Genomic DNA, 12,435 nt, shown 5'->3' with positions numbered 1-12,435 from the left:
AACATCTGATTGACTATCTATGAAACCTCTAAAACAACTGGGATGGATGTCGGGACAGTCCCACGACATCCTAATGAACTATCTAATACTGAAAGTAAACAAAAGGGATCCTTCGGAATGCAAAGAGGCTCACCAACAGACTCTGAACTGCTCACTGGATCAACGATGCGCTGGATACTGATCCTAGTTACCTGCGTCTGCATCATAATACGATGCAGGTCAACTGACATCAGTACATTGATTGTACGAGTATGCGAGTTGAAATGTTAAACACAACATAGGCTTGAAAAGAATCTGAAAGGAAATGAAGAACTTACCTGGCTCAACTCAACTCAACATAACTGAACTCATTTCAATATAAATAAAAGTTGTTTAAAACATGATATCAATTCTGTGTGTATGCAAAGATACAAATAACTCTGAGATGTATGTAAAAATACAAATAAACTGATGTATATAAAAATATAAAGTACTGCTGGGAGTTTCTCTAACCGACAACCATCACATAAGAGCTATTGTGATGATACAACGATCTCCATCATGCTACCAACGCATCCTATACCTTGCCAAGGGTATATGACCTAAATTACTAAGTGGATCCACTAGTCTATGCGAAAAAGATTCATCTAAAAAGTATGATCCTTTTCTACCCATGATGGCTACATGGTTTATGGAGACGTGAGTTATCGAAACTCAAGCTCGTCCCCATATCGGTGCTCAATACTACTCCCAAAATACGATACTAGCTCTTTATGTTTAAAACATACTTCTTTCTGTGATTTGAGATAATTGCTCAAAACTTAGCTCAAAGGCTATCTTGGAAATCAAAGTTTCCCCTCTTGATTAATTATGAAAATATTTACTCTTTTCTGAAAACTAGCTCAAAGGCTCTTTGGAAATCAAGGTTTTCCTTTCTTGTTTAAATGTGACAATATTTTAAACCCTTTGGGAATACATAATCCCCATATACTTTTGAAGAAATGAACTTCAAGCTTTACTCTTTACTCTTTACTTAACTCAAAACTTAAGTCTTAAAACAAAGTTAAAACATTTGTAAAAGACTTTTAAAAAAAGTAACTTTATGAACTTCTCTTAACTTAACTCTTGACTTTTTTTGACTTGACTCCTAACTGATTCTTAAATTGAATAATAGATTCAAGGATCGCGATTTGTGATAGGAAAGATCTCATGATGTTTAGGAATGAATTTAGATAGCTAAACATGAGAAAAAGACCAAAAATCAATATCTGAGGGTGGGCCGCGACGCAGAGACATATTAAATTTTTAGTTTCGAAAATGACTTTTGAGGCAGAAGACTCCGTGATGGCTCCGCGACACGAAACGAAAATTCCCAAAACTGGGAACCAGCTCCGCGACGCACCATCGATGTCGGATTTCGTCCGACGAAATCTCTTCTTCGTTTTTCGGCTCTAAACCATCTAAACTTCATGGGTTCTTTTACCTAACACTTAGAATCGATTAAATGTTCAAAGTACAACAGATTCTACTCAAAATTGAACCTAAAATCACATATTAGGATCAAACAACTCCTCAACGAATTCAACGAAACAAGAATCTAATGAAACTTCAACAAACTCATTCAAGAACTCAATTTCTAAGCTTTCAAGAACTTAAATTCGCTGAAATTAATCATGATTGGCGCGTGGGAGAATTAACACAACGCTATGTGATCTCACATAACTTGTAGGGATTACCCCGACGAAATCCACAAGTCAAACTTGACGATCTTGACGAATCTTGAATGTTCTTCTCCTTTCTCCTCTTTTCTCCTCTTCTTTTCTCTTCTCTCAAAATCCTAACTCTTTTTTCAAAAGCATAAACTGACTAAGTTCAGTTTAGACCCCTAAGTAATTACCAAAAATGAATTAAAATAAAAGGGTAAGGAAAAGACCAAACTACCCTTCAAAAATCCAGATTTGGAGTTTTCTTAATCCAACAACCCAACTTTCAAAGGGGATAAGTTACTCATACGAACTCGGAATCGCGCAAACTTGGTGTTGTTGGAAAGATCATTCCAAGAGCTTTTCAACCATATCTGGAAGTACACCTAACTCATCCTAAGCTAGGAGTTATGGCCGTTTGAGTTGACCAAAAACTCACTTTTCCTAACCTAAACAAATTTCGAGATTTTCAATTCTTTCCAAAAATGACTATTTCCAATTCTTAGCTTCTTCCTAGCTATTTCAAATTGCGAGATGTTACAATTTTCAAGAAGTTCTACCTTTTCAAAGTAATTAATTGAGGATATAATAGGTAAAAAATTTGTTATTTCTTGATTTGTCAAATGAACAAGTAATTAGGGACAACTAAAAAGGAAAAGTGGACAAGTAATTAGGGACAGAGGGAGTATAATTTATTTATATCGAGGTAATGACTTTGAGAGAATGTAGTGAATAAATATGTTTAAGACTCTATCAATTAATAAGAGTAAAATGGTAAACTCACTATATCAATAATTATTTTCTTAATAGGTGTGTCAAGTCAAAATTTGACAAGTAAAAAGGGACGGAGGAAGTATTATTTTTATTTTCTTGTTATTGAATATCTTGAAGTCATCCAAACATTTAAACCTTGTGCATTATACAAAATCTATTATTGTCGACTTCTAAAAAATAAAATTTACTTTTTGATATTTTTTCAAATTTCAGGTATTGTAATAAGTCTACATTATGTCAATATCATTATATCAATTTATTAAATTCAGCACAATACTATTTCAATGTCATATACTTCATCTGTCCAATAATACTTGTTCACTCTCGATTTTGCACATTTTTTAAGAAACTATAAATAGCAGAGTAATAAATATAAGGTCTTGAAAAAATGTAATAAAGAAATGACTATAATTAATGATAAGAGTAAATTAGGAACTAAATATAAAATTATCCATTAATTTCATAAAATAGATAAGTATTGTTGGACATTCCAAAATAGCATGATGCACAACTATTGTTGATCGGAGAAAGTAACAAATTCTCAAATTCATAAGTCAGGTTTTATCATCTCATTCTCTCTAGACCTCTCTCGTAATATTATGTCGATTATATTATTGTTATTTAATTTTATATATATTAATTTATGTGATATTTTAAAATAAATATTTTGAAATTATATTACCCGTTCCCCTCAATATTTCAAACCTAGCATAAGGCCGGCCACCAACGAACAGAGGCACCAAAAAATGGGGAGCGGCAAAGAGAAGAAGAAGCAGCAGCAGCACCACCAAAAGAAGAAGCGATTTCCCTTGCAACCCAAAAAAGTAGTGAATAACAAAAGGAAGAAGGAAAAAGTGAAAAAGACGAGAAGCAGCAGCAACAATGGCGAATCTATTGAAAATGCGAAATCCAAAATTAAAGTAAAAGACACCAAGTTAAACGATATTGTTCGTTTTCCTACAGCAGCGCAGCAGCTGGAGTTTTTTCATGAACAGTATCAATCAGCTAATAGGATTCAGCTTTCTTCACTCGAACTCGATTCCTTTACAGGTTTTTTCTATCTCCGAAGAAGCAAGTTATGTATAAGTTATTCAATGTTTGATATTTAGATAGGAAACAAGTTATTATTATGTTTGATTTGTAATTTAGAAATCTGCGTAACTAATATAGCCATAGAGTTGTGAGAGAATTCATGTATAATCTTATGCAGAGTAGAGTGATGAAATAACTATACATGAATTGCTAATGTCTGCCCCAAGTTCTATGAGTATTAGAGGTGAAGTTAGGATTTTTAGTTTATGAGTTCGGAAGCAAAGATTTTATCTTTTTTGTTTACTCGGTGCTGGATAGATTATTTATGCTATCAGATGAATTTATTTTACATAAATACAAAGTTTGAGCCTTTGAGTAAATGATAAAGTTGTCTCAATGTGACCTATAGCTCACATGTTTGAGCTAGGGTGAAGATAGGCAGGGCCAAGGGGTTCATCCGAATCCTTTTTGGTGGAAAATTACACACAAAATTATTTTTTATGTATAAATATAGCAGATGTTTAAGCCCTTTTGACTTCCACGTGTGTTCGTTTTTTCATTTTTTGAAACTCCATAGTGAAAATTCTGGCTCTGCCATTGGACTTCGAGCCGTGGAAGCAAGCACTAAGGCTTGCATTAGGTTAGTATGTCTACTTCACATCGCATGAGATGCGTCTCTTTCTCTGAACCTTGCCAACAATAGATGCTTTTTGAGCCAAAACTACGTAGCTAAAATGGTGGTTCCGCACTACTCATAAGTTGATGGAGTTGGGTTTTTCTTTATTATGATTATTTCAATAGCTACTAGGTTGTTGGAGGAAATTTTGTATATATGTTGCACAAGTTAAAAATTTTGTATAGGAGATTGATCAAATTTTAGAGGTTTAAGTTGGTGAATAAATTTTTTATGGAAGTTTGAATTTTAAAGTAAATGTTGGTTGTACTTGTTTGGAGCGAGCTTAGATTTCTGTCACATTGGAATGTAGTAATGGCTTGCTATGACTACTGAAGTAGTTGGTCATATTGGCGTTTTGGGTAAAACTTGGTTATTGGTGAATATAATAGTAGTGATAGCAGTGGTATCAGAGCAGAGGCAAAAGATCTAGGTGATTTCGTGCCATTTACCCCAATAGGTAGTGATGTTCCATGGTACCTGTACTGTGGCGTGGGAATATGCAAGTACCTGTAAAATAGTCTACGTTTGGACTACCATTACTCTCGACGGAAAGAAGTCATCTCAAAAGATTTAGAACATATCAGAATCCGTATAAGTGATCCAATTAGAAGACTCGTACTATATTAGAAATAATCAGTAAGAGAATATTCGAGAACTCCTAGTGTTAGTAATCCTTGAGTACAAAATATTAAAATATTGACCCAAACAAAGCATTCATGATATTCATACTCCAACTAGCATGGGATTGAGGCGTAGTAGTAGTCGTCTTATTATTTGTTTCCTTGGCTAGAAAAAGGTTTTTGGCAGTTAGTTTGAGCAGGTAAAATTTTGATAAACAATGAAAATCAAGAAAAGAAGAAGAGCAATTTTCACCGACTGGACAGAGAAGTACAATTTTGGAGGACAAGTACCTGATGCATTTAAACTCATACATTCATTCTTTTTCTATGCTTGAATAGCTTTTCTAACTACGTTCTAAATCTTACTTTGTACTGAAATGATACAGAGACATGCATGCTTGAGCTCAATCCTGATCACGCTCAAATTAGTAGTGCATTGGCTGACCATATGAAGGTTGCTTTTGGACCATCATGGAAAGAGAGTCTATGTGAAAAGGAGATTGATGAGAAAATTGATCCAGGGCAACCTGCACTTCTGGTTATTAGCTTATCTGCCTTGCGTTCGTTGGACCTTCTCAGGTTGGTGTCTTTTGTTAGAGTGGGAGCTTATTCTTTCTTTGAGTCGTTCCGCATGCATAACTTAATCCTGTAACAAAGCTCTTAGTAATGTAGCTCAACTATCAGTAGTTCTTCTCATAGTATGACCTATTAAAAAAAATTCTTTGGCAGAGAATTGCGGCCTTTGACAAGTGAATGCCGTGCTGCAAAGCTTTTCTCAAAGCATATGAAGATTGAGGAGCAGGTATCCATATACTACTTGTACTTATATAATAATTCCATGTACTACTTGCAAGATTCATCAAGTATAATTTTGGATCATTGACAAAAAAGCTCTCTGCTATTTGTGCACATCAAAAGCTAAAGAGAAATTTTGAAAAAGCTAGGGATGATTTTTGTTATTATTCATCACAGGCTTCTGCTCTCAAGAATCGTGTTAATATTGCAAGTGGGACACCAAGCAGGTATGTGTGGTATTTCCTTGCAAGTTGGACTCATTTCAACTAACTTAAAAATATATTGTTTATGAACTGTGACGTTGAATTATTTTTCTATTGATATTTGTTATGTCTGTTTTTGCCACTACAATACAATGAGACATTTAGATGAAACGAAAATTGCTATTTATATAAAGCTCAGTTGATTTATAGCGACCTTTCTATAAACTTTTATGAATGTATTACCACAAAGGTGATGAAGCCTCATGATCAAGGAGTGATGAAATCATGCACAATGGTGTTTCAAAATTGCTTTTATCCTCTCGCAAGCACGCATGATTTAGTCGGACGAATTTGTAGCCACAGCCCACAAGATGTGTATTATATCTATGAAGATGTTCATATGGATTCACCATCATACAAGAATAGAGTAAAGATAAAAAAAATATCACTTCCACGAGAGGGTGCAAGCACACTCACAAAAGATAAAATAAGATGTCGCGTAAAATGACTTGGTGATGTCCTAGGTGTATCTCCAAATGCACCAATTTGCAATTTGATACTTTTGTGGTTGAAAGTGCTATCATATACCATTAAAATTTGGTTTGTTGATTCTTTCAAACTGGTGACAGGATTAAGAAGTTGATAGATGTGGAGGCACTTGGCCTATCTCGACTAGCTGTGATTGTGCTGGATATGAAAACTGACACAAAGGGCTATTCACTGTTGACACTGCCTCAAGTCAGGTTAGATTCTGTTTACGTTTGAATTGATTTCACACTTGTCCCGATCTAAAGTTACTAGTAATACTTAAACCAAGTGTTGGATCAATCTGCCTATTTTTCCTCATATCCTTGACTTTCTCATTTCCCATAGTTTCCCTTAGAATGTGTTATAAATAACAAATCAGCAATCTGTCTCCCTTAATCTTTCTACCTACAATTTATGAGATCTCATTGTAGACATTCCACTTTGCAGAGATGAGTTCTGGGATTTGTATAGGAACTACTTTCACCAACGAGTACTGGAAGGTGCATTGCGGATATGTCTTTATGACGAAATACCAGTTAACATTAAAAAAGAGAAAAGCAATCAAGATGAGTAGCCTCTTCAGAACCGATACGAGAATACTGTACTATTGTCATCCAGTCCATTTTGACATTTTTGTATCGCAAATTCGTGGTAGAGGATAGCCAGAAGCAGAAACTATTTAGGAATTTCTGTAGGTTGTGTTGTTTAGCAAGGTAAATTTTTCAGGTAAAATATGATTCGAGTTCAAGTAGGACGTCTTTCAGATAGATCTTTAAAGGAATTGTTTTTTTAACTTTTTAATTTTTGTGAGTTCTTTGTGTAGCGATAACTAGTTTACTAACTTAAGTGATCCAATTTTCATGATATGTGATGGTGAGTTTAATGTCTAAACTTTTGTTCTGTTGCAAAGTTACAGAGTGCTTGTTGCTTCTTCTTTTTTTTACCCCTCCCTTGGGGGCTCTCTTTTCTTTTCTGCTCCCTTGGTGATTCGGACCAACAACCTTCGAACTGGAGATGGAGGGTGCTTACCATCTGAGTTTATGTGTTTTTGAGGTTTTGTACACCTTTTAAACAAGATGTTAAATAATTTAAATAATAAGAGTATTCATTTAAATGATTCTTTATCTATCTTAAAACGTCTCACTTAATTAACATTCTACGAATTAGAACAACAAGGGTAGATCTAAAAAAAATAGTATATACTTGTTATTTTTCTAAAACGTCAACTATTTTAAAACAAACTTAATTTGTCAAAACACCTAATATACTTGAAATAAGAGAGTGATTAGTTTTAGCTATAAATTTAGAAGTTCTATTTCACTAGTAGGAGAAAGTCTCATAAAATCACTTTGATTCGGAAAGTAATAACGAAAATAGCTAATGTAATAGTAGATTTCGCAGTTGGCATTATTGGCGCCAAGCATAACGAGTTATGTATGAGCTTTCACCACCATAATTAGTATTTGGTACGATTACTAGGACTTGAGTCTCTCTTTTTTCACAACAGCCAAAATCACTTTTTCAAACTTGAAACTCATCTTTACCCTATCATATGTTTGACAGAGGTGTTGCAAATGGAAACTTGGGGTCGTTTGGTTTGAAAATGAGTTATGATGGGATAAGTTATGTTGGGATAAGTTATGTTGGGATTAGTTATGATGGGATAAGTTGTGTTGGGATTATTTTTTATTGAGTGTTTGGTTTGTTGTATTCAAAATAATAAATTTTAAGAACAATTTATTTGTTTACAAAAATGCCCTTCATTAATGTAAAAAGTGATATAACAAAAGGGTTGAAAGAGACATTTTTGTCATTTACCTATTTTATCCCGGGATAAGTTATCCCGGGATTACTATACCACCCAAGGAGAGGGATAACTTATCCCGGTACTAATTATTAATCCCGGGATAAGTTATCCCGAACTTGCCAACCAAACAACAAAATAAGCGGTACTATAATTTAATCCCGGGACTATTTGTTATTATACCTCACACCAAACGAGCCCTTAAAGAACATACAGCATCATGGTTAGTAGGGAATTTAATTATTTATCCTAAAGTACTAATCAACTGCATTTAATATATAGTCAAAAGACCTTAGAATGTTCCAAACTCCTTAAGATGACATATTTATTCTACAAAGTAGTACAACAACAGCAATAACAATAATAAATCCAGTATAATTCCATAAGTGAGTTCTGAGAATGGCGATATGTGCACAACCTTTACCCCTATCTTGTGAAGATAAAAATATTGTTTCCGATAGACCTACAAAGTATTACAACAACAACAACAACATACCCAATGTAATCCTACATGTGAGGTCTGAGGGGGTATAGTGTATACATGCTTACCCTTAACCTCGTGGAGGTAGAACGACTATTTCAGAAAGATCCTCGACTCTTCCAAATTCCTTCTTAAGATGACATATTTCTTCTACAAAGTAATGTAGATATGAAATCATCCAATGATTTAGCAGAAGAACCTTTAAAATCCCCTTCTTCTTTAACAGCATCTCTAATACACATCCCAATTTTATTTGCTTTTTCCTTCATTTCTTTCCCTTTTCCACTTTCTCCCAAAACAGTTTCCACCACTTTCTTCACATCCTCTTTATCAACATCACTTGAATACCATTTAGTTAACTCAACACAAACCCCCATTTCCTCCATCAACATCTTTGAATTAAATGCTTGTTCACCAGCCAAAGGCCAACTAATGATAGGCACCCCTTGACTCAAACTCTCCAATACTGAATTCCATCCACAATGAGTCAAGAACGCACCCGTTGAACTATGACTCAAGATTTGCAATTGGGGTGCCCAAGATTTCACTAGTAGACCTTTTTTACTCTTTGACACTCTTTCTTGAAATCCTTTTGGTAACCATTCGGATCTAAACTCACCTTTTATGTCAAAACCAAAAGGTGGCCTAACCACCCAAATAAATGGCCTTTCACTTTCTTCCAACCCCATAGCCAATGCCATCATTTGTGATGTACTAATTGTGTTTTGTGAACCAAAAGATATGTAAAGAACAGATCTTTCAGGATGTTCATTCAACCAAGAAATACATTCTTCTGGTGACAATCCATGTTCTTTACCTATTCTTGATTCAAAGATTGAAATTTTATCACTTCTTGATTCAAAGATTGAATCTTTACCACTTCTTGACTCAAAGATTGAATCTTTACCACTTCTTGGTTCAAAGATTGAATCTTTACCACTTCTTGATTCAAAGATTGAATCTTTACCAATTCTTGATTCAAAAATTGGATCTTTACCATTTCTTGACTCAAAGATTGGATCTTTACCACTTCTTGATTCAAAGATTGAATCTTTTTCACTTTTCTTGAGCATACATTGAGGAAGCAAAGGTCCAATACACCAAACAGGAAGTTTAGTAAGATTCTCGATAGCTTTAACCCCCATAGGTTCAATATCCTCAACACTATTACACAAAAACCCTATAGAATCAAAAGAAGGTAATAACAAAGATTTCACCACTTTAGACCAAGGGTCATCCCCATTAGCTAATTTCATAAATGGATGAAGTTGATCAACAGAGAAAAAACAACAAGAATCATCAAAACCAGGCATTTTGAAAACCCCATCAATAGCTAACAAATGAGGAAGATTTAACCATAGTGACACATAAGCTGCAGTTCCATAAGCACCAGCAGTAGTAAAACTCACATTAAAAGTTCCACAAGATCTTGCAACTTCACTAGCAAATCCCATAAATGTATCAGAAACTATACAAAGTGGGGGCTTACCATCTTTTTCAATAATTTCAAGAATCAATTTTTGGAGTGGTTCTTTAAGAGATAATGTTGAGTTGAAAATTGTTACCATGTGTTTTAATGGTAAGCCCTCTGTGTTCTCTGTATTTGGTGGTAAACCATGTTCACTACTATTATAAGGAAGTGAAACTAATGAAATGTTATTTGAATTAGTTGAATCTTTGGCTATAGTGGAACTCAGATATTTGACATTTAAAGGGGTACTAACAATAGTGATTTTGTAGTTAGTTTTTTCTTGAATTTTTTTGGCTAAGGCAATGAAAGGTATCATATGGCCAAGTGCCAGATATGGAAGGATTACTATATGTTCTGGATGGTCACTCATTTTATTTTTTTTGAGAAAATTATGGGTTTTTTTTGGGTAGAAAGAGATGAGATGAAATGGAGAAGAAACAAATTGGATTGTGTTTGTTGTTATCAAAGTATTATATAAATAGAAAGTTGGGAAGAGAAAGCCAACCTACTTTTGGTTTCATTAACAATGAGTCACCATTTACAATTAGGAGGGGGGGGGGGGGGGGGGACCGGGGGAGGAGTGAACATTTTTGGTAAAGGTGTTTATTAGAGGCGGAACACATCGACGATCTGGTAAATTTGTAAGTATATTACATGAACACGTGATAAATACTTTTATTAGACTCTTGTGAAATAGATTATGGAAAAAAGCTTCCTCAAACATCCATTACGTAGAATATCTTTTCACCTTTAACTATATATATTAATTATTATTTGAACATATTATGGTAACATATTTTAAGTGGTTAACTTATCTACGTAATGAATGTTTGACGATACAAGGAAATCATGTCAATTATGAGATATGCTGTACTACTTTGTAGTTTTTTTTTGGTTTTTTATTCATTGACTAATACCTACATTGAAACTCAACTAAATCCAGACTCATGCTCCCTAACAAAGATGACTGACTCGAATTCGAAACCTTTGATTAAGAATAAAGACGTACTTACCACTCCACACAACTCTGGTCGGTGTACTACTTTATAGTTGAAGTGCAAGTGGTCGTGTACTTCTTTATAGTTGAAGTGCAATGAATGATATTTGATAAATATATTTTTATGTTAGGGGCACATGTGGGAAAAAAGTATCCATATCACGTACGTGGATAAAGTGAGTTCACTAAATTCCTTGTGTACCATGTTCAAACATGCCCCAAAAATTAGGTACGCATGCCATAACGTATTTGGTTTTAGGTAGCTCATGACTTCTAGAAAGTCTCGAGAAGGAGCCGTGATGAGATAAATAAGATTTATTTATTTTTAATTACCTGGAAACTTTTTTCCTATTGTTAATCCAATGGAATATGAAGAATCTTGAAAGATGTGGAAGACATAATTGACGTGAAATAATACATGTAAAACTTATTTTCGTCATTTTTATCGAAAATCAATTTCCTCATCTGTAAGAAACTTATTTTTCTACAATATAGTATTTCAAATTTTTAATCAATCGAACATAATTTTTTTTTGAAAAATGCATATCGATTTGATAAGTCATTTAGTTATGATTACATGTAAATGGTGTATGTCATTGAATATGTCATTCAACATCAACACCACTTGACTGACGTTAAAGTGAAAGTATGGAACAAAGGTGTCAAACTTATGTTTTAGGGAAAAGGCTCAAATATGCAATCGAACTTTCAGAAAAAGCTCATTTATGTCATTCGTTAAAAGTTTGGTTCATCTATGCCATTACCGTTTAAGAAAAGGCTCATTCATGCCATTATTTTTTAACGGTGGTTTTGCAAAACCATTTTTGCCACGTGGCCAATTATAATTCGGCCACATCATTATTTTTTTCAGAATTTTGATTTTTTATTATAAAAATAATAATGACGTGGCCAAATTATAATTGGCCACGTGGCAAAAATGGTTTTGAAAAAAATGTTTGTTCAAAATTTTGATTTTTTATTATAAAAAATATAATGACGTGGCCGAATTATAATTGGCCACGTGGCAAAAATGATATTGCAAAACCACTGTTAAAAAATAATGGCATGAATGAGCCTTTTCTTAAACGGTAATGGCATAGATGAGCCAAACTTTTAACGGATGGCATAAATGAGCCTTTTCTGAAAGTTCGATGGCATATTTGAGCCTTTTCCCTATGTTTTAAAATATTGTTCTTTTTAATACAAGAAATAAGTACTCCCTCCGTTCCAATTTAAGTATTTTAATTTAATCGAACATGAAATTTGAATAATGAAGAGAGATCTTTAAATCTTGTCATCTTAAACTTGTCACATAGGATATTAAAATTAGAAAACTTAATAAATATAGAAGAGACGCTCTTTAAAACAGATT

General features: G+C 33.8%; 2 protein-coding genes across 3 annotated transcripts; one reads left to right on the top strand and one right to left on the bottom strand.

Annotated features, from left to right (window-relative positions):
* Positions 1–3,167: 3,167 nt before the first annotated feature.
* Positions 3,168–7,237, top strand: LOC125831247 (uncharacterized). 2 transcript variants are annotated; one of them, XM_049510441.1, is made up of 6 exons: positions 3,168–3,506; positions 5,171–5,363; positions 5,514–5,586; positions 5,757–5,806; positions 6,412–6,525; positions 6,742–7,237. In XM_049510441.1, exons 1-6 carry the CDS (start codon positions 3,203–3,205, stop codon positions 6,761–6,763), a joined length of 756 nt encoding a protein of 251 aa, XP_049366398.1. In that variant the 5' UTR covers positions 3,168–3,202; the 3' UTR covers positions 6,764–7,237. The 2 variants fall into 2 exon arrangements, with proteins under 2 accessions (XP_049366398.1, XP_049366397.1); XM_049510440.1 differs by having other exon boundaries at positions 3,177–3,506; positions 6,758–6,897.
* A 1,469-nt stretch (positions 7,238–8,706) lies between these two features.
* Positions 8,707–10,436, bottom strand: LOC125831581 (UDP-glycosyltransferase 92A1-like). Its single transcript, XM_049510745.1, has 2 exons — positions 9,623–10,436; positions 8,707–9,412 (listed from the first exon to the last, which is right to left on the bottom strand). Exons 1-2 carry the CDS (start codon positions 10,434–10,436, stop codon positions 8,727–8,729), a joined length of 1,500 nt encoding a protein of 499 aa, XP_049366702.1. The 3' UTR covers positions 8,707–8,726.
* Positions 10,437–12,435: the final 1,999 nt, after the last annotated feature.

Source organism: Solanum verrucosum, unplaced genomic scaffold, assembly GCF_900185275.1.
Source record: "Solanum verrucosum unplaced genomic scaffold, falcon-dt-bn FXZP01000049.1, whole genome shotgun sequence".
In the NCBI taxonomy this organism is placed as follows: domain Eukaryota; kingdom Viridiplantae; phylum Streptophyta; class Magnoliopsida; order Solanales; family Solanaceae; genus Solanum; species Solanum verrucosum.
Note: the sequence above shows the minus strand (reverse complement) of the source record. Positions and strands in the feature narration are given on the sequence as shown.

Bases quoted from the DNA above. Each gene is read 5' to 3' on its own strand.
- LOC125831581 (XM_049510745.1), bottom strand. From the start codon at position 10,436: ATGAGTGACCATCCAGAACATATAGTAATCCTTCCATATCTGGCACTT. The intron at 9,413-9,622 runs GTAAAGATCCAA...AATCAAGAATAG, and splicing joins AATCTTTGAATCAAGAAGTG to GTAAAGAACATGGATTGTCA.
- LOC125831247 (XM_049510440.1), top strand. From the start codon at position 3,203: ATGGGGAGCGGCAAAGAGAAGAAGAAGCAGCAGCAGCACCACCAAAAG. The intron at 5,587-5,756 runs GTATCCATATAC...TATTCATCACAG, and splicing joins ATATGAAGATTGAGGAGCAG to GCTTCTGCTCTCAAGAATCG. The intron at 5,807-6,411 runs GTATGTGTGGTA...AACTGGTGACAG, and splicing joins GCAAGTGGGACACCAAGCAG to GATTAAGAAGTTGATAGATG.